The sequence below is a fragment of the Pseudopipra pipra genome, chromosome 4, assembly GCF_036250125.1.
Source record: "Pseudopipra pipra isolate bDixPip1 chromosome 4, bDixPip1.hap1, whole genome shotgun sequence".
NCBI classification, from domain to species: Eukaryota; Metazoa; Chordata; class Aves; order Passeriformes; family Pipridae; genus Pseudopipra; species Pseudopipra pipra.
Window position 1 is genome coordinate 32149401 of NC_087552.1, and position 23355 is coordinate 32172755.

The following is a 23355-nucleotide window of genomic DNA, read 5'->3' on the forward strand; positions in this document are numbered from 1 at the left end:
TGAAACATGCTGTGCCATTTTCAGTATATTCTTTTTTAATGGCTAGAGAAAAACTGCATCATTAACCTGGTAAATGCATGTAACAACACCACTAAAACTGGAGAAACACCAGGAGCAGTTTTCTTTCCTCTTATATAATTAAAGGACATTTACAACCTCACCTACCAATAAAAAAAAAAACAACCCACCCACAACAGGTTTGCTCAGTAAGAAGAAACTACATTTCACTATGTTAATTTAAATTAGCAGCAATCAATTTTATCTATAATTTCATTTAGCTACCATGATTGAGTTGCTAGTTACTTTTGAATTTCCTGTTAAAACATTGATTTAGAGCAACACAGTATAATAAAAGTACCTCAGTGGAATTTTCAGTTGCAAAATAGAACAAAGTCATTAGCAGAATTAATAGATTCTGGGTTTCTTTAAAAGAAGCATGCTCATTATCATGTTGCACGGGAAGAAAAGAAATTAAAGGAGCAGGAAAGAATTAATATACTTACAGGACATGAAATTTGACTCATCTGGCAGCTGAAGCCATGCTCAAATTTTTGTATGGAATTTTTCTATTCATAATCTATATTGCTCCTTTATTGAGAGCAGATCTCTAGTTGTCAATGCAGGAAGTTTGCTTGTCAAGGGGATTTACTTGGAAATAGTTAAGTCATGTTATGATTCATAGTGTCTTTTCCCAGTTTAAAAAACCCCAACACTGTTGGATGCAGCACAAAAGTTTTTCTGATCTCACAAGCTACACTCTTACTTATCACAATAGTCTCCCAACAGCAATGCATCCTGTCAGCATGACATTCTGTGGCTATAAACTCACATCTCATTCCTCAGTTCACCGTTTACCTGCCAGAAAGAAAAACTCAGTGTTGTAAGGTAATCCTTACATTCAATCAGCTGTAAAAAAAAATTATCCCATCTTTTAAAGATATTCATCATGCAAACTTTAGCTTCACTCTTCACACTGTACTCTTAATCCTTGTTTAGGATTGTGCTTCCAAGCACTTCCTCAGTAAAAACCCCAGTGCAATTGCAAACCCCTCCAGACTCATCATTGTACAGTGCTCCGCAATTCTCCACGTGCCAATGAATTTTCTACAGTATCTTGGGTATCAGAGCATGAGGGCACCAGAACATGCACACACACTACCTGCACTTCCCATAAATGCATTTATAGATTGCTGTCAAGAGATTTATCTGCATCAGGGTGCCCACATTTTCATTTTCGCCATTGGCTGCACCCACATTAACACAGTGTTGCTTTTCCATTCTATCATTTATACCCATGCAGCATTTATCTAATCCAGAAATGCCTCCTCTACTCCAGCCTGACAGGGAAATGCAGCAAGTTTTCAAATATTTCCTTTCAGATGTTATAGCTCTAGTCTCTTCTAATCTTAGATTTTCCACTGTCCTTTTCACCTCTCTCAGAGGTTTCAGTTAATCACAGTTTCTTCTCATCTGGTCTCTAGGAAGTCTTATTTTTCTGTAGGTGTACCCCTTGGTACTCATAATTCATACTGATGCTGCATTGACTCTCCCTTGCTCTGAAGGGCTTAACCCTTCATCCCTTCTCTTAGCTGGAAAAAAAGATATTTGCAGCATCCAAGAGTTGTTACTGCAACAGAAAGAGCAAAGGTGACATGTCTTGCAAAGACACACGTTCTCCCTAAAAAATGAAGCAGAGGCTGCAAAAAAAATATTGGCAGAAACGAGCGTTTCACACATTATCTGCACTTCTTAAACACAAGGGTAAAGTATGGGGTTTTTCTGGAGGAAAGGAAAAAGCCCTAGCACAATACAGTTTTGCAAAACGTTTTCAACTCTAGTTCTCTTGTAAGTGATTTTAATCTTCCTTCACTGGAGACAGACATTTAGCTCAATTGTTGTTTGTACTGCTGAGGTCTAATCTGCAGGCAGGTGCCCCAATTAATCCATGAATCCATGCTTTAGAAACAAGTTTGGGGCTTGTGTGCTCTATATTCAAAACAAAAACCCCAAAGAAAGGTTAACAAAACCCTGCTAACAACATGCATCTGAAGGAACTTAACATGTTATTGACTTAAAAGTACACAACAAAACCTTACAAAGCCTATACTACTTAGATTCAATACAAGCAGCAACAGGAAAACAATAACACCTAAGGGTTAATCCTGCAAATCCCTGAAATCAAATTATTTAAAAGATTTTCAAGAGAATATTTTGAAAAAAAAAAAAAACAAACGAAAAAACCAGTCCACATCTAGAAACTCCACAGTTCCCATCTAAAGCAAATACACCTTACAGAGTTTGACATATATCTCAAAAAAATATCTGAGCACTGCTTTACAGCAATTGGTAGAATACATTCTAATTAAAGAGAAAATTCTCTTGGCTAGATTTGGTTATTTTGCTGGAAAACCTCTCAAGGTAATTTCCAACATCAAAATTTATGAATGTTTATGCAGGTATTTTTCAAGCTTCTGATGAGATGACAGTGCTGCGTGACTCCTGATTAATTTGATTTTATAAGATAAGGAAGCATAGGAAAAATGCATGTGAAAAAGTGTTCACAGAAGCATTTGCATTTTGCTAGTCCTGTAATCAGAGTTTACTTCAGATCCTTATCAATATCAAAACAAGAAATGCAGATTCCCCTCAGAGCATCAAAAGTCTTGAATCATCTTCAGAAGGGAACGGCCATTCATTTTTCATCCAACTTTTTTTTGCCAGTTTTCAGCCAGTTTCTTTCCTAGTAAGCACAGAACTAAATTCATAAGACTTCAAGATGTAAAAGCCAGAGAACTGATTCTTAGCTGTTGCCATTAAAGAAGCATCAGCTGGGAATCTCCCAAAGTGACAAGTTCTACCTAAATGACCACCAGTGAAATCTGTAGTTACCTGCCTGCCAAGTTTCAAAGGACCAAAGTGATTCAACAACTGCATATTCTGCTTATGGAACAGTTTCCACAGAAAGTCATATTTATGCTAGTTTCAAGTCCTACTAATCTAGTGTTAACTTTGTAAAACAAGATTGCAGGTTGACTCTTTTTTAGCTGATCAGGCTTACTGGCATTCATTAATTTCCAAATATGCAGCATTTCCTTAGGTGTATTATTTAAAGTTTAGAAGCCTCATCTAAAAAAGAATGAGGCATTTTGGGTACAAAATCAATACATCCCGTGTTGATACTTACATATGTGACATGCTAGATTGATAGTTTTTCCAACTCACTGGAGGGGAAAAAAAAATAAAACCCAAACCAAACAACAAAAACCCACTGTGTGAAATAATTACTTCAAAATTCAGTGATAAAACCCCCATTGATTTCATGATCAAATTTTCACATGACATGTAGAGAAATATTCTTTTAATTTGTTCCCATTAAGACAAAATTAGTTTAAGTTTTCTTCCACCCACAAAGCTCTCATCCACAAGTCATCTTAGAACTCATACTTAACTCCAGAGATGTTTGAATTTTTTTTTTTAAAAAGTTAGAGAAAATACATGAACAATTCTGCATTTGTTTTGCTAGTCCCTTCATGCAGACCAGAAGCTCTGCAGAAAACAACAATCAATACTTTCTCTCTTTCCATTACAGCTGATAAACAAAAATATTTGTCACTGTACTACGGGAAACAGTCCATTCTAATCCTAAATTCCTTTCATTTTCAATACATATTTAGTTGTTTTTTGTTCTTCTTACTAGAAAAACCATAATGGAAAAAAAGACATGAATTCATATTGTATGGAAGGTTTTATTGATGGCTAAATTGCTGTCACATCAGGTGCACTTTAATTCTAACCCGACAGAACTAAAAAGTAATTGGCTATTAAAGACTTAACATCCGTAAGCCTTTAAGTTGCCAAAGACATACTGTTCTGCACAACTTTCATGCTGCCAACAAACAACAGCATTTTAGCTGCACAGCTAAATGCTTTAGTATACAGCCAAGAGTGATCTTGAAATTTATCCCTGTTACCAGTTACACTTTTTTATGTTACAAACAAAAACCATTTTCTTACTTCTCTGCAATTATGTACAGTATAAAACAAAACTCAGGGTTTGTGGTAGAAATTATTTGATCATATACAGAAGACAACATCAAATTTTATGAAACTAAGGACAATAATTATTTTCTGAGATTAGAGTCCCATTCAAGATGACTTAAACTGACATTGCAGTGCGATGCTTTCCAGAACCATGGAAATACACCCAGTAGACGAGACCCTCCTCTTCTGCTTCACCTTATGACTTACATGGACAAATCTAATGTCACTTTGTATCCTACACGATCAGACCTATGTGTGTCACAACTCACTATCTAGGCTTGCTTTGAACTAGAGAAGCAGTTAAATGATATCAAATAATCTTGATGTACCATAAACAATATTTACAGAAGTGTATGTGATGATATTCACTTTACTGTCAAGGGGAAGAAAAAACTGCTGGGAAGGAAACGAAAAAGTAAATCAAATGCTCAAGAATACAAATAAGAAAAAAAAATCACAATTAGAACTGGGACAACATACTAGAAAGCCAAAAAGGAAATGCATTATCCCAAGTAATAGTGCACAGCCTTTAATTTACAAACCAAATCTTTACCTAGGGCACAAAAAAGAATGCCCAGGCAACCACTGCCCCATGATAGCAGATTCCCACAGAAGTCCAGAGAAGAAACACAGGTTCTGTAGGAGACTTTCTGATATCTCTTCAAAGTGATAAAAAGTGTAATAAATGCAGTTTCTAAAGGAAAATGTCAGTACAGAAAAGATGTGCTAGAACAGTGAGCCAAGATCCATAATTTCTCCATCCTAATTCCAAACTATCAAAAGAAATGGACACTTCTTAAAAAACAAAAATCCTCTACAATCCCACCCATTTTCAAGTAAGTTCTTTCTCTCCACTCCAGTTTCCTAAAGAGGATTTCAGTGTGAGCAAGAAAATTCTGTGTAACAGCAATAATTCATGGATTTCTGGAACGAATCATTAGCAGCGGTACAAACATGCATAAGCCATAACCTGTATTGTTACCTATTATGTTAGTTCAAATGGAAAGAGCAGTAACCAAGATCCAGAAAAATTCAAGTTATCATTCAAATAAAAGATGTTTAATCCAACTCATAAATACCAAATACTCCCCACCCTTTTTGTGAAGTTGCTTTAGACAATAGCTGTCAACCAAAATTCGGTTATTTATGCAGCATGGACTTCCTTAAAATGACATTGTCAGACATTCAGAGTATAAATACAAGACCTCCTGTGCATCATAAAAAAGACAAAAATTCTCATAATATAAACAACACTCAGTTTTACTAGCTTTCTGTAAGTTACATTGCAAATAACTCATTTCTCTAACATAAATCTCAGATTTGAAAGAAGACAGGCTGGCAAGTAGAAATAATTATTGTGAACTGCTTGCTATCAGTGCTGTGGCCACAGATTAATTCTCAGCATCTACCCAGCATGAAACTTGCCAGTGCAGCTATTAACACCACTAGCAAAGTTGCCAACAACTGAATGGTCTGATAACTTAATGATTTTTTCCACTGCCCTATGAAGCACTTAAGAGCAGCACAGACAAGACAGATAAACAGTAGCAAGGAGGCTTATATGTTTAGTGCTTGTTATGTGACTATTTGTAAAGCCAATGGACTATTTGTCCCTCCAGAAGTACAAATTATCTTTCAGAAAGAGTTTATTTTAAACTCCTTCCTAAAATCATGGGAAGACAGCAAACTGTAAAATTAAGGCTTAAATTACTTAAGCGTTTTTCCTCAAGTTCAGTTTTAAAAGTTTACTGGACTCTACCGTCATGGATGCTTTAGATAAGTGGAAAAAACAGCTGATTTACAAAGGAAGTCAACTGGTCCTAACCCTGCAGCAACTGTGAACAATATGATTTGACAGCAGTCCTTGCTACAGAAGGTCCAATCTGAAATAATATAAGTGAAGATGAGTTCTTGCACTTGAAAGCTTTCCTAGGGAAAGAAACACTTTGAAGATCCATTTCATTCCATAACACAGCACCAACAATGCTCAGTGGCTGTGTTTATAAAGCAAACTACCTTATTATTGTGTTGTTCTGCTTCTTTCTAGATTACTCTGTTACTCTAATTTAGTATCTATTTAGCATATGTACAGTAAACTATACTGGTCTAAAATCCAAGCATCCCCAAGAAATTCCCAGAAGATGGCTCCTATGCATAAATTTGCAATTAACTTTTGAGGTCAAACAAGGGTCTTTCAGAAAACCTAGCTCATCAAAATATTTTTATAAGAATCTATTGAGTGTGTAAGTCTAAAAAAATAACCACCTGCACATCTATCCTTTTCATGAACTATACATGCTCCACAAAGTTAACAGCTGCAACTGGTTTGCTGGGATCACAACAAAGAAAGACAAAAGGAAAGAGAAATAAAATTTATTATAAAACATGTTGAAATAGCAATGACTTAGCTGACTTTTTGCTCTGCTGTTCTAGGCAGAACAAAATGTGACTGAAAGCTCTCAGGAAGGCCAAAACAGAATTACAGAAGTAGTATGTTGCCGCATTAAAATCGTTTTCTCTTGATAATTTCTGGTTTCCAGCTGACAGGATGAGTTTCTTCAGTCTAAAGGGAAAAGAAAAATCTTGTAAGGATTATTTTAAACTTGAAACTCACCTATAATTAGGATTTAGATTAAAATATTACTTATCAAGTATATATACTCTATTTTGTACGTAGTATTATAAATACCTAATTTACTATGTAATTAATTTACCCAGATGAAATTTTCTATCATCTCATAGCAACACTTGTTCTGTTCTCTTTTCTTTTTCTAATAAGGCAAAAAAATCAAGTTGCCGATGGCATTTCAGAAACAACATTGTGGTTATCAAAGCATATGAACAAGAATCCCAGTTACAGTCCGTCCAGAGATACCTACATCAGTATTGGCAGATGCCACGGAGTCTGCAGTTTGCCCAACTGCAAAATGGATACAACATTTCTTATTCCTTTATATCTAAGAGTTGCTCCAAGTCTAATTCAGTGCAAAAATTCCAAGGCATAATAAAAATCCTTATATTCTTTGTATTGAAGACATACACCGATTAACTATACAATCACCTGTTGTCTTCATCGGTAAATGGATTCAGATTTGAGAATAACAGTTTGGAAATAAGCTACTCTGAATTCTCAAAATGGTCAAGGCCAATAACTAGATCATATACAGAAGTACAATAAATCTTCAAAGTGCAATCCTTTTGCTAATTCCCATGTTTTGATCAATACAACCACACACAGTTCCCCACTGGGTTCAAAATACAATGTACGTTATTGTATTCAGATTTCTCCAAACTTCATCACAAAGGTCTTTTGCAGAAGAGTTGACAGACCTAACACTTACTTGTACTACAGCATATAATTAAGAATTAGGAATGCAGAAACTACCTACCTCTTAATGCTATTACATATGGCTTTCAAACTTCAATAAAATGGATTACACAAATCTGTACATGTCCCCTATAGACATGTTCAATTTGTTAGAATTTTTTTTTGATTTCCTGAAAATACTTTAAAAAGACACTTTGACATACCGCAGTATCATCTTCTTTGTATACTTTTATGGTTTTATCAGCTTCAGCAGTTAGCAATCTGCTTTCTGACTGGTCAAAAACACAAGCAAATATTCCCGATTCACTGTCCAAAGAGCCTGGCTGTACAGCTGCATGTACTCTCTGGAAGTTGTATCCAGTTCTCCAGTCCCAAAGATGCATAGTACCATTATCAGCTAAAACAAACAAAAAAACAAACTTAGTATTTTGACCAGTTAATTTGTATCTGTTTGCTACAAACGGTATCATTAACAACTAATAAATACATCAGGAATACATCATATAACATTCATGTAGAATAGCTCGGTATACCCTGAAAGTTTTCTGATTTTCTGCTGTTTTCCTTCTTACTTAAGAAAGGCTGATGGAAGCTTCCTCACAATCTCATTCAGTTTTCATCAGACAACCCAGAGAGATGATACAGTACATTAAAAGGCAATTGCAGCAAGTTGCTTTGCAAGCACAGTAAGGACTGGCATTCTGAATATCAAGCTCCCTGTTCAGTAGCTGCACTACAGCTGAACAAAGAGGCATCATCCTGCCAAAGAGATTAGGACATTTAGGACTCTTATGTAATGCAAAATAGGTTTAATGTTTGAAGATGTTTTATTCCAAATACAGGTTAAACCACTGCCATTTTACTGCTACTGGCATCAGCTACAGGGCATTCACAGCAATCTGAACTCTGTATTCAGAAGGATGCTCTCAAGACAATTTTTCAGTTACAAAAAACAATACCCTCCCAAAGCATTACCTAGCCAAAGCAGATCTATTAAAATTTAAATTTCTCCACAGCTGCCACCTCAACAAGAAATGCAGATGTTTCAAGAAGGGTATTTCTACAGTAGAATACTTCAAGGTAACATCAATGTATTTTAATTTAGCATCAACTTCTTTGAAGTTGCTGTAGATAGCATGAGGATGTAAAGGGGGGAATCAATATTCAGATTTTAATTTTTAAAAAGTCACAAATAAAGTACTTAAAATAATGGTGGGGTTTTTATGTGGAGAAGGAAAAGGGTTTTTTTAAGACTCTACTACTAACATAGAAAAGTCTTACAAGGATGTTCTAGAAGTGTCTTCAAATAATAATGAAAGTATTTTGTTAAGTTCTTGTTAAGTTCTTGTTCTCACTATGAATGAGCCAGTTGTCAAACACAGCTTTATCCAAATTTTTATACATACTTGAAAACATAACCAGGCTAAGGTAACAATATAACTGGCTATTTTCCAACTCCTGCTTAGCACATTTCCATCCTACTTCACATCCCCAGCCTATAGCACATACTGTATTAAATGACCAAGTGCATTTCAGTGTTTCACGGTGTAACTTAACTTTATTCTTTTTATGCTCTGGTTACAAACACAGAAATGTTTTTCGTAAGTATCCCTCTGCAAGTTCATTGAACTGTCTTAGACTGTCTTATCACCTGTGATGCTGTGAATTGAGTCCCATCCTTGTCTGCAACTACCCAAAAGGTTAGACAAAACCAAGAGATGAAAATTCAGGCTCTGCAAGTTGTGTGGAACAATACAGTCTCCCCTCTCAATTTGCCTCAGACTGCTAGAGCTCTCCCAGCAACTAGTCTAGGACCTCAGAGATTTGGGTTTAGCCTCCTGCTCTAACTGTGTTTTCCCAATCTTAAGACTGTTTCTCTAGAGCTCATCTCTCAAGTTGTAAAATTAGCACTTCCTTTTTCCACACTGTTTACTCATTTCCTGTTTATAACAGCAACTACATTATAAACACATGTACCCCTCTCCCTCCTATGCAGGCACAATGCCTTAACAAATAGATCCAGCTGGGATTTCTAGAAGCCACTTTCCAAAAAACTTGCCACTAAAAATAGTCTTGTACAAACATAAAAAACTCTCAGATTATGGTTTCAGTAACACATATTTGGAATAAAAGATTTTTATTACAGTGTCATGTAATATAGAGAAAAATGCTACCTACAATATGAGATAAATGTTATTACATTAAACTATTCATGATCAGATAACAGTAAGCATTCAGGATGCTTTTTCTACTCCCACAATATAGGTACATGAACACAAACTAATAGTTCTAAGACTTTGGGAGCTCACAGACCAGTAACAATACTCTAATGTATCACAGGATATTAAATCCTTGAAGTTTTTGAATGAAAGAATTAAACTGATGTATAACAATAGACACAAAATCCTCCCACAGGCACTAGAACCAAGTGGCTGGTTTCTCAATTTAAGAACATTTAATACTGCTGAGTAAACATGACTTTGATTCACAGGACCAAATCAAATTTGGAGATTAGCTATCACTCTTTTAATAGACACAAAGACAACATCAGAAAATACGTGCAAAAAACTTGAAGATAACAGAGCCAATGCATTTGTGCTGCATAAAAAAACCAGGGAAGGATCCACACCAAAGCAGTATAGCAAGCTTTCACAAAATGTTTCTATATCCTCTACCCATTGTCACTGCATTGTCATGTCACTAACTCTTGAGGAGGCACTAAGGATCAGCAGATCATAATGGAGGGACTCTGTAGCCTTGCAGCAGCAGCCAGTGGAGAAGAGGAAACCTCTTCCCTGCAGCACATTAGAAGTCCTTCAAATACATTTTTGTGCTTGCAGCTCAGTAACATCCATGAAGATAAAACTGGCCCAACTCACTATAAATGAAATGGTGTGCTGTAGCAGACTTATAGGCCCAGATAAAGCAGAGCTCAAGTGAGCATCTTTGCCTAAAGACCTGCAGCCACATGTACATGAGGGAGTGGAGAGGAAATGTGTATTTCTCATTTTTACCTCCTGAGACCAGAACACCATCCGAATTTACAGCCAGTGTGTTGATAATAGCATTGTGGCCAGAGAGGTTCTGAATGAAGTTTCCATCTGGGAATTTCCACTGCTTAATATTATCTGGAGAACCAGATGCAAATGTGTAACTGAAAGAAAATAAACACATTATATTAAAGTTCAGAATAGCTGTAGGGAGACCAAATGTCCTTCACTAAAACTCCTGCTAAATGCTAGTTGCAAAATTACTTAATACTAGAACTGCTTTTCTGACATATTTACTTCACACAAAATTAAGCAATTTTATGAAGTCATGAATTACCATTTCTATTGTTTTCTTTCTGTTCCACAGACTAAACTTTATAACATCCTATCTGGCATAGGATTTAATATAAAAATAAATATTTAAAATGCACATTAATTTCTGATCAGTTGTTATTCTGACAAATTTTCAAGTATAAGGGCATCATCAGCAAAGGTAACAGGAAAAAAAAACAAAGCAACAAACCCTAAGCAAAATGCCCAGTATTGGCTTGTCTTCCAAAACTACACAGCCAAGGATGAAGCGCTGAAAAAAAGTAACTAAGAAAGATATTTTCTTTTACTGAGTTACCCTAAGATAATAAATTCCTTAATTTTAACATGTGCAAGCAGTTACATGGTTATTTGGGTAGTGCATACAAAAGCCTGTAGGAATACTTTCACTTGTCACAATGTCTAACAGATTTGCGATTTTATGAATTCTACAACTAAAAAAATAAGTATAACAAAAAAACCTCAGAATATTAAACGAATACAGAAATACTGAAATACAGGCTGACAGTTGCTACTGTTAGACAAGAACACCTCAAGCTTATTTTCAAAATGGTTAAATTCATGAATCTGAAACAAGAATTACGTTTTTGTCCCAGAATATAAGTAAAACTAGGGGGTTTCTCTGCTATAGCTAACAGGCTATAAAATTTTTCAGGTACAGATAGGATCAGAATTTATTCATATCAAAGATTGTGAATTTCTGCACTGATAGAATGTAATTTTAAAATATTAAACATCCAGAAGTACTGGAGTTCTATGTGAATTCCTTTTTAATGAGGATTTATCCAAATAGGCAACTGTTGGTCCATCAAAATACAGCATCTAAATTCTGAGCACTTCCAACATCTGCTTCAAAGATTCAATTCTCACAGCAAGTTTCTTTTTTACAGCCAGTTAGATTGAAATGTCTTGTGCAGTGAACCACATATTCAAAAAAAAAAAAGCCATTTTATTAATCACTGCCTCCTTTAGCCATAATCACACATGCAATGGCACATTACAAAACCACTTTCTCCCAACGATCATTCACTTATATATTTGTTATTAGCCTTACAAGCCCTGTATCATTGATTTTTAAGGACTGAATGAAAGGCACACACATAAGTAACCCTGGGGGATACAAGACATTCTCAGGATTGCTAATGTACACCAACGCCAATACTAGGGAAACACAATCAGTGTAGTAAACTGTATTTGATAATTGATACATTTTTACATCATTCTAAGTGCATTAGTTACTCACATTATTATGCCCTGCCATTCTAAATCATCACTCACATTGGCTTTGTCACCCTCCAAAGCTTTGAACTGTGAAAGTGTAAACGAATGAGGAAAACTTACTGTCTTGGATGTAGCACTACTGCTCTTACAGATTTCTTGTGATTTGTTAAAGTAACACGAGTTTTTCCTGCCACTAAATCCCAGAGCCGTATGGTTGTGTCATGACTGCCTACAGTGAAAAGAAAATTTAAAAAAAATAGTAGAAACCATCACATTGATTCTATCACAATCACTACTTTCATAAGGCAGACAAAAATTTAGATGTGATAGAGACAAAAATATTGTGCTAATGCTATCTCAGACAAAAAAGATCCTGGATTGCAAGAGTCTTTTACTCAGTTTGAAATTCAAGATGAACTAAGAAGTTACAGTTCAAAGCTAGATTTTGACATAACAGATAAGAAAATGAACACTTAACCATGGTACTGGACACTTCTTAACTGAATTGGGGAGAACTGTGAAATACCACAGAAAATTGAAGTCTCCATGCATATTACAACATAAAATGTAACCAGAAAAAAAGGAAGTGCAGAAAAACATTCAAACAATGTATTGCCATATTTGCTTAAACATATCATTAACAGTATGGAACATTGCATGGCTCATTGTCAACAGAAAACTAGGAAGAGAAATTGAGTAAACGCACAAAGATAGTATTACAAACCTCACACAATTACTGAACAAATACATTCATTATTAGGTTTTTCAATCATGTTACTCATGAAACCATGCCCACTATACCTGTAATAATTTGTGGTTCTGCAGCTTGGCACTTCACTGTCGCCACTGCATTTGTGTGTCCCGACAGTGTGTGCACACTGGCCTTCGTCCTTACATCCCAAATCTAGGAATTCACAGTAAATATGACAGAGGTCAGTAACAGGTGCATATTCAATGTATTTTAGGCACTGTCATTGATTACATGATTTTCTTGCCATAGCCTTAAAGATTACATAATGGTATTTAGGTGATACTTTTCATCCAACAATTCATCACAAAACTGCCTCAGCTGGCAAAACTTCAAGGCGAGGAGGGAGCCTCCCAGTGAATTTCTAGGCATATGATAATTTAAGTCCCCATAGACCCATACCATCTTCAAATACTAAGCAATCCTATATGTACTATGCAGTGTACCTACTACATTAAGAAATAAAATGTTACCCTGAAGTGACATTGCATGTTTCTGTATTTGGGCTTCTCAACAACGTTTGGGTTTTCTCAACAACGTAGGTCAAAGTTAACACAAATCAACCGAGTATTCCATCTAGATTGATGTTAACTTTCGGTAAGTGCTTGTTTTTACAAATGAAAGATATTGAAACACACATATGAAGATGTTAAAATGAAACAATGCTATACTTACTCGTGCTGTTGAATCTCTGCTACACGTTACCAGTACATCTATTGTTGGATGCAAGTCTAAACCATAGACAGCACTTAGATGACCATGGTAATGTCTGATAACCTAGATGAACAAAAACCACAAAAAACACAAACTGATAACTGAAAGAATATTCTAAATGCTTTAATTTTTATATTTACCACCACCAATTAAATCAAATAAAGAAATGACAGCTTACCTTATTGTACTCAAGATCCCAGCATTTCACTTGTTTGTCTTCTCCACAAGAAAAGAGGTATGGACTTCTTGCACTTACTATCACCCCTCGTACAGTACTGATGTGTCCCGTCAAAGACAATTTCAATTTGCCACTAGCAAGGTCCCAAATCTGCATCAAAATAGTTATTTTGAGGTAGACAGGTAAAAGTTCTACAGTGATAGTCTGGATAAACAGCCCAGATGTAACTGATTCTGCTGCACTGTAAATTAACAAACATTTGCTTTCCAAATACACTTATTACCATACATTTATTACCAATACATTTATTACCATGTAATAAATGAAATATCAAGAAAAGAAGTAGTACTACTCCACAAATCCTTTATGGCAAAGCAAAAGGAAAAAAAATGTTCTGCAGTTCATTATTCTGCAAACAGTAACCAAGAAATTGCTTGCAAGGGCTTAAGACATTTTTACATAACTAGAGAAAAAAAATCCACCCCCTGCAAACTTTGTCAGTAATTTCTTCCAACCTCTTACCTTTATGGTTCTGTCAGCAGAGCCAGTAACAAACCACTGATTTCCTGGTTCTACTGCAATACATCTCACCCAGCCCAGGTGACCACTGATAACCTTCAGAAAGAACAAACACTCTTCTAAATCAGAAATAATACATATACATCTATTAATGTAATTTTCATTGTCCAACACTGCAATTTGCTAGTATTCACCAAGAAAAGTCAAATGTGAAATGAGATCTGAAGAAAGCTTGATTCTACTTTAGTTAAATAAAGAGACAACTAGAAATTTACATGTCATACACAAGACTTGGGGAACTCATAATATGGAAAGACCCTGTTCCTACAAGCAACTTCTTCACACCTTTTAAGAGTCCGTAGCACTGTGGCTCAACACTTGAAGCTTTGCAGAGAAAGACTATTTGAGCACAGGTTCCTTATGCTGCCATACAGTGCTTATACAAAGAACAATTATAAAAATATCAGCTATTAAATCATATTGCTATATAATAACCTCTCAAACACCATCCCCTCCTTTTCCCCAAATAAGAGGTAACATGAGTATGTCAGAAACTTTCTGGTAACAAAGTAATGGAGGCTGATCTGAAAAGAAAAGCTCTGCCAATACACGCCTTGCTTCCAGCAGCATTTCTGTTTCTCTCGTTTCTCCAAAGTCAGACAGCTAAACTCAAAACCCATTGAATGTCATATTTCATGTACTGTCATACAGCTCATTTCAAAAGACTTAAAACACAACAAAGCTCCTTGGGCAGAAATTCTTTGGAAAGCTAAAGTGGATTCTTCTGATCACAAGATCACAGCCACAAGCATTTGAGATAGCTGCCTAGAGTTCGTCCTAGTACAGGAATAGAAATGGGCATTTCTGGGGAGAAATCTAAGATATTATTCATCTGACCTATATTATGTCCCCATCTTTCACAAATAACTTCAAAACAAGCTTAGGAAAACCGGTTAATAGGTAAATCTTAAGCAACACATAGATGAAACCCACATTTGGTGTTCCACCTATGCTTCTATTTCTGAGTTGTCTGAACAAGCTTTTGTCCTGTTGAGCAAAGATTTTAACAACAAACCTTCACTAAAAGTGTTTGTATGTAGAATACATATAGGTATGTACAGTGACTTGAACTGTATTTACAGTATTTCTCTGAAAAGAAACTGCTCCTAAAAAGTAGGCATTTTTAATTTGTTTACCCCTAAATCTCTCATGTAATGCCATTACTTTCAAATGGTATTTGTTTTAAATTTTAGAGAAAACACATTCCAATACTGCTGTATTCAAAAACTACTTTTTAAGATTAGCCTTCAGATTTCCAACTAATGTAGCATTCAGGACTCTTCTAAAAATGTAAATGCCTACATATGGTGCTATATTCAGATGAACAGTGCTAAACCAATACAATTCTGATACTAGAGCATAAGATTTTAAAATATCAAGAAAGCATAACATTTCTAAAGTAACATTCACCCTTCTTCAGACAAAATATGGAATAGTTTAAATTTCATAGTAAGAACCAGAAAAAACCCACAAACGTGTTCAAATGGATGCACCAGAAAGTTAAAAAAAAATTTAAAATATCTGAACCAATACATATGGCTTAGAGATTCTCCATTCAACTCCATTCAGCTACTCTGTCATAGTCATGATTAAAAAGTTCAATGACATAAGGTTTTTGAGGAATGGCTATTGTTACCTGCTCAGAAAATTAAAAGGCAAATTAAACCATTTCAAAAATAAGATTAGAAATCAAGCAATCTAAACTGTAGAGATAATTTGTGATTACAGTATGTAGTTTTTTCCCCTATTTTCATTGCAAATAAAAGAAGTCAATGACTCATTCACTGAGTGCCTTTAAGTGTTTTCAGACAATTTCATTACATTAACAGTGCTAAAGTATTTCTTCAATGTTTTATTAGTTTTGAATTTTGCACCTTATCTTTGAGTTCCTCCACCCAAGAATCTCACTAGAAAAGAAAAAACAAACTTTCTAGCAAATTTATCACAATACAGCTACAGATAGTAAAAAAGCTTGTAATTTAACATCTTTGTTATTTGAGGAGTGTGAGTATATAACTTAGTTGCAATCACTTTTCATTTAATTTCATTTTTGTGAATGAGAAGAAAAATTATGTTTTGAGGTCTTTACAGAACATAAAATATTCTCTCACTTTTATATGCATGTTCATGTCATATAATTTGTAACTTACTCTGTACAGTTTCCAAGGTGGATGCCACTGGGGTTTGGGCATGGTTGGAGCCTTCTTTGGCATTAATGCAGAATTTTTGTTTCCACCAGCTTCCACCATAGCCTGTAAGTTAAAAGGAAGGTTACTCTTATGTTTTGTAGCTTACCTCTTTGCCCAAAACCTAAAGCCTTCTCACTCTGATCTCCACACAACACGAAAATGGATTCAGAAGCAATCTGGTCAACACCATGGACTTGTCACATTAGATGTGCAACAGACTCACCACGGACATCCCAGGAGGCTGTGAACGCTCAGATATTCCAGCATGCCTGTAAACATCACCCACACCAGCAGCTGTCCGATTTGCATCCAACCTAGGTTGAATGAAAATGGTTGGTGAATTGCAATCAACTTTCTCCTACTGAGTGATAAAGTATCACAGGGCTGCATGCAGTTGAGTGTTGTACACCTCTAAGGATGGAGAGTCCACAACCTCTCCTGGCAACCTACCCAGGGCCTGACCACCTCAAGGTACAGGACATCCACAAAGCTTCACATTTTTTTCTTCTACCTAAAAAGAATTTCCCTTGTCCCAACTTCTTCCCATTGCCTTTCCTGACATACAAAAAAAAGCGTACAGAAAAGCAATACCTGGCTTTTCAGCAATACCTGAAAAGCAGTTTCTTTAAACATTTTAAAATTAGAATATTTTAATTACTCAAAGTAGCTCTTATCCCAGCTTCTGTGATTTGCCTTGAAATTCCCATAGACAACAACAGTGTAATGAGGTAACACAGCAGTACCTGGACTGAGAAGCAGGAAGTGCTACAGCCAAGGACTGCGCTGCAGATTCACTAGGCATCCTCTGGACCTTAGTATCTGCTGTCAAAGCCACACCTTGAAGAGAAATAACATGTCAAAGACAACCCCATTAAACAGAAACTCTCCAAAAGTGTATTATACAAACATATATATATATACATATATACTGCAAACAAGGGCCTGATACAAGCCTGTAATATTAAACCTCATCCTTCAATGACATTTTCACATGCAAGTCAAATCTACTGCGATCTTTATTTTGGCCCAGATCCCCTCCACCTTCTACTAAATATATAAGTAAACAATTTCTAGAGTAGGAAACAATGTTTCTGGTGTTGGAAACAAAAAGAGTCTTACTAGGAGCAGCATCCATTTTTTTACCCAGCTTCAACTGCTATGGAAATCCAAACATCACGGAAACAAACATGATCCTGAGAAGAATTTGCTAACTTAGGCCCTTTCGTACACTTTATTATGCCATCCCTATGTGGTGGTTGGCATCATACAGTGGTGCCAGAACTACAAGAGGTTTAGTCCCACTGAGAATTTCAGACTACATCTTAGGATTTATAACCTTATCTCAGGAACAGCAGATCATTTTTATCAAAAAATTTGAAAACTCTTTGCAAAGTATAGTTTTGGTGCACACTAGTGAATTTAACTCATTGCTTTATTTCTATTCCTAAGCTAACTTCTGCCACTTGATGACAAAACCAATATTTGGGCAAGCTACTCAGATTAAAACAAGAAAAAGCGGAAAAAGAAATCTGATTTTTAACCCTAACATATGATTCTAAGACTAAACTTGAGGAAACTCGTGTGAGCAAGTCTTGATCCCACAGTTACAAGCAACCATGCATGTTTTTTAAATGGTTGAGGGTCCACTGAACACTCACATTTGTTAACTTACAAACCAAGACACAGCAGATTTTCCACTGTAATTCTAATAAACTTAAGCACAATAAAAGATCAGCAGCTAAAACTAAGCTGTCACAAAAACAGAGCAGGATTCATCAGTAACAGTGACAATTAGCAATGGCCAACGTACCAACATAGGAACATAACCCTTCCAAGCACAGACAAAACCAAAGTACACTAAAATTATTAGACCCTAATGTCTCTTCCTCAGAGCAAGGTCGGGAAATCTACACTTTTCTGCGCTGGTGAAGAAAAACTTTATATATTCCATATTGTCATTCAACTGCCTTCTGGTGTGAACCACCTCCTCCTTGTTCACAACAAAATCCTAAGAGCAACTCTGACACAACAGTGGAGGCACCAGGGATCTGTGGGTCTTGGGAGAGGAGATTCCTAGAACATTTTTGTGATGATACTACCAGGGAGGTGTAACCTCATAGAAAAAAATGACCATTCAAATGATGACATCCACGAAGGCTCAGTGAGCTGCATCTGTGCCTAAATCCTCCTCCCAGAACATTTACCAGCCCCAAAACTCCTTGCATTATTACTATGAAAGAATGGAATAGCATTATCCACTACTATCAAGTATGGATTCACATCAAGAGCAAGACTGCTCCTGCTAGGATGGAGGCTGTCTTGTTCATACAGGAAGCCAAAAAATCCATACAAACACTTGCAAAATTTTACTTACCAGGCCCAGATGGGTATGGGTGTGTACCAGTTACCATATACTCAACTTCTTGTCCTAAAAAGCGACAACATGTTGTATTAATAATTACATTTTATACTGCACTGCAAATAATGCACTCAAATAGCAAACGGAGGAAAACAGAGCAGGTCATACAGAGCAGAACAAACCAGTAACCACTTCCAGAGTACTCAGACATTTCTCATTTTCATTAATTTAATTTGTTCAGGTTACCTCCATTTTCTAAAACTCAATTGTAAAAAATAATTAATTTAAATTGTGAGAAAGGGACTCGAGAAAAATCTTCTTACTGCCTTTTGAAGCAGATATCATGGAAAAGAATTCAAGTACACAAACAGCATAGTTTCTGAAAAGTAAGCTAGTCAAGACAACTGGTTGTCCGTGTTGTCAGAACTGAAAAAGGTTCTTTTCTTCTTCAAATGTTTTTCATTGTCTCCCAGCATCTTTCACACTGCTTCCAAATAAAGTACTTTGGGCTAAATCTCAACTAAATATCAACTATCTCAATTAAAATGAGGCAGCATTTGGCCCCCTTTAGAAGAGAAATTTCTATATGGGATCTACCTAACATATACACATTATATATTACAAAATATAGATTAAAAAACCCTGCAGATTTGAAATAAAGAGTTTTCTGGTTTATAAATTGCATGTCTAAAAGGCTGTAAATATACTATGAAACAAAATTAAAAGAAAGAGCATGCCCTTGATCATCATGAACTTGCAAAAAAGAGAAATACATTACTCATTTTTAACACCTAAGTGCAGCACATATTTATGTTATCAAAAATCACTTTTTAGTAGTGAATCACTGTAAAAAATCCACAGCACCTTGTTCTGGATCACTTACCTCCTGCGGACCCTAGCCAGAAAAATACCAATCAAAAAAAGGTACTTTGATTTCCCTATTTATCTGCAATGGATTAACACTGGACTGCATTCTTCAGACTTTATGTCAGTGTGACTGTTACAAAAGAAAGGGCAAATACACCACTAAGAGCAAACTAACCTTGATTTCCAGAGTACTGTTTGTGTCCATATGGATCCCCAGTGTTCGCACCTCCTTTCTCTCTCAAGTTCTCTTTGAGAGTCGGCATGTGCAACACTGAGCCGTACTCTGTACGCAGCTTCACTGCCATTTTCACTTTGTGACTGTTGGAAGAGTAAAGCATAATCCTGATCACAACCCAGTTCTGAACTGTTATTAAGTTCTGAAATATTTTACAGAGGATGTTATAAAACTTACTTCATTATTCTAATATTTTTATTCTCTCAAGACTGTTAACGCTACAGACAGACCTGAATTTCTGACTTGGAAGGAGCAATCATTAACATAGTCCCAAACTTCACTGAGTGCAGCAACACTTACCTTTCTTCATCTAATGGGATGGGTTTGGCATTATCAGCTACAAACATATCATGGGTTCTCTTCAAAGACCTGAACACAAGTGTGTGCACAGAATGCTTTTGGACTTCCTAAAATAAAGAAAAGAGCATTGAAATACTTTTGGACATATTTAAACGAAAAATTGAAAACTGAAACATAAATCAAACTGAGGATCAATTTCAGATCTCAGTACTGTTAGATGGCATGCAACTGTTTAGTTCACAGAAAACACATATCTTCTTCAAAACTAAAAAATTAAGTTTATCTGTTAATTGTTTTACTTCAGTGTTTATTCAAAACAATATTCCCTTCTTGAAAACTGACAAAACTTGAACAGCAAGCCAAATGCTTTGTTCAAACTGTTTGAACTGGTATCTACATCACAAATCCATGAGTACACAAGTTTTTTCCCCTCATCGTTTCCAGTTCTGTTTCTGTATGTAGGAAATAAAGAACCAATTCTGAAGAAAACCTCCTGTAAATTTTACTTTACTACCACCATAAAAAGAACCAGGGCAATCATCAGTTTCTGCACTCAGCACCACTTTGTGTTAACACACCACAATCTACTCAGAGAAAACGTGGGATCGAACCTGACAAAACTTGTTTTCCTCTTATAATTTTTGTTGGTTTCTATTAGCAAAACATACTTTAGATCCCATTCAGGAAATAAAAAGCAGAATTATAAAGCTATCAACTTATATAGCATATTTGCTTATCAGTAGCACAGCTCATGTTTTTATTAGTATTTTCTTTAAACTTAATTTAAAAAATCATTAGAAATCTGAGCCTGATTCCTTTGGTACAAAGCCCTGCATGACTGTATGTTCTGTATGTCAATAAAAACAATGGCAACAAACTCGAAGCTACATTAGTAGCTTCTGGCACCAAGTATCACTCAGCTGGCCAGCTTTCAAGATGCACTCTGCAGGTACTTTCCCTGTTAAGCTCTGAAAATTGTCTCTTCACTCATCAGCCCATTTTGTAGTGTCTGTTACCCTTCTAACTCAGCAGCACCAACACCTTGCTCTTTTTGCCCTGGCTCAGAGCTCCTGCAAACTCCAGGCATTAAGTGAAAAAATCCCTAATGCTTGGAACTGGGTTAGGAATTTCATACATCTGAAGAAAGAGATAAGCATTACAGCAGCTAATTACTACTCCACAAGAGAGCTGTTGACATCACAAAACAAGTAGTAGGTAACACAGCATCTCCAAAACAGGGAAGAAGCTTCAGCAAGTATTTCTAACAGATGCTCTTCTGTAAAAAACACCTCTTAGTGTTGCATGGAGCAGCAGCCTTTGCACCTTCTTCTGTAACTCTGACAACACTATGTACTTCTACAAGTGCATGCCATTCACCCCACAGTAACAACTCCATGGCCTACAAAAGCAGTGCCCTTCTCCACAGTTGTACTTCCAAACCCTCACAAAATCTGTACGGTTTTCCTGACAGGCTGACAGAACCAATAATTCTCCGGAGGCTGGGCAAAATAGCCTCACTTCCCCAGAATCACAGAATATGCTGAGTTGGAAGGGACCCACAAGGATCATCGAGTCCAACTCGTGGCCCTGCACAGGACCATCCCCAAAAGTCACACCATGTGCCTGAGAGTATCAGGCAAACGCTTCTTGAACTCTGTCAGGCTTGGTGCTGTGACCACTTCTCTGAAGACGTTGTTCCAGCACCCAATCACCCTCAGGGTGAAGATCCTTTTCCTAATATCCAGCCTAAGCCTCCCCTGTCACAACTTCAGGCCTGTCACTCGGGTCCTGTCACTGGTCACCACAGAGAAGAGATCGGTGTCTGTCTCTCCTCTTCCCCTTTTGAGAAAGCTACAGACTACGATGAGGTCTCCCCTCGGTTTCCTCCAGCGGCCTGTCCCACCGAGGGGGCATTGACGGTGGCGGGCCCAGCACCGGTCCCCGCAGGGGCCCCACTCGCCCCGCTGACCCGGCCCCGGCCCCTGGTCTCGCCCGGGGCGCCTCAACGGCCCTCCAGCCCCTCACCTCCGCCATGGCGCTGCCGAGCCCTTCCCGTCGCCGCCTCCGTCGCCCCCTCTGCCGCCACTATGGAGGCGCTTCCGCCGCCTGCCCGCGCCGCACCGGAGGTGACGCGCGACGAGCGCCCGAGGGGCGGGGACAGTGAAGAGAAGGGGCGGGGCTATGGCCGGCGCCCCGCGGTGTGCCGGGGGCTCACGGGTTCGAGTACCGCTGGCGCTGCCGCAGCGGACGGTCCGAGTCACCTCCGTAAAGTGGATAAATATCTAAAGGCGAGGGTGCCAAGGGGATGGACCCAGGCTTTGCTCGGTGGTGCCGAGCAACAGGACAAGAGGCAACGGGCAGAAACTAATGCACAGGAAGATCCACCTAAATATGAGGAAGAACTTCTTTACTGTGCAGGTGCCCGTGCACAGGGACACATTGCCCAGAGAGGTCGCGGAGTCTCCCTCACTGGAGATATCTCAGTCTGGACGCAATCCTGTGTCATGTGCTCCAGGATGACCCTGCTGGAGCAGGGAGGTTGGAGCAGATGCCCCACTGCGGTGCCTTCCAGCATTCCCCACCCCTATCTCTGTGCCCGGGGGAGGTGCCGGGCCCGGCCCCGCTCGGGGGGGACCCTCCCGAGGCAGCGCTGCGGGGCCGGGCCCGGCCGGGAGAGGGCGGTGCTCAGCTTTGGGAAAGGCTCTGGGTCTGCGCTGCCGCCCCGGGGCGGGTGACGCGTGTGCGCCGCTTCCTCACCCTGAGGGGCTGAGTGTGCCCTGGTCAGCCCGGCTTTATAGAAATTCTCGGCTTTTCTTGCAGTTGTGGTAGGTCGTGCAGCTACAGCTTTTAAGCATTTTTTTTTTTCCTCGTAAGTTCTCAAGGATAAAGCCACACGGTTTAGAACCGGTGCGATATGGGGTACTAGCCATTATAGCTGGTCTTTTGGGAAAAGTATATGCAGTTTAGCTCCAGAGGACCTCATTTCGATGCATGTGAACGAGCTGGCAAGCCTTGCATCTCATGGCAAAGAGTAGGTTGTGAAAGGGCAGATGTTACAGTTCCGTTCCAAATGTATCCTGATATTCCACCTGATTTTTCATTTCCCTTCATGAGGAGAATAACCAAATGCATCTGCAAATTGCAAATAGGCACCTACTTACTTCACATATACTCATTTGCTCTTAAATTCAGGAAGTCTTATCCTCTCTAGCAATACCTGTGATTTGGCAAGTACATCTTTTGCAGTCACACCAACATGATGCTCTTCTTTACCAC

The 23355-nt window shown here is 37.6% G+C and overlaps 1 protein-coding gene across 1 annotated transcript; it reads right to left on the reverse strand.

Moving 5' to 3' along the window:
• Positions 1-3726: 3726 nt before the first annotated feature.
• Positions 3727-22222, reverse strand: PLRG1 (pleiotropic regulator 1). Its single transcript, XM_064652293.1, has 15 exons — positions 22105-22222; positions 20080-20186; positions 19720-19862; positions 18693-18746; positions 17062-17155; positions 16542-16632; positions 16280-16381; positions 14073-14165; positions 13551-13700; positions 13334-13435; positions 12712-12814; positions 12031-12139; positions 10384-10523; positions 7573-7766; positions 3727-6604 (listed from the first exon to the last, which is right to left on the reverse strand). The coding sequence occupies exons 1-15, from the start codon at positions 22111-22113 to the stop codon at positions 6545-6547; spliced, it is 1551 nt and encodes a 516-aa protein (XP_064508363.1). The 5' UTR covers positions 22114-22222; the 3' UTR covers positions 3727-6544.
• Between the last annotated feature and the right edge of the window lie 1133 nt (positions 22223-23355).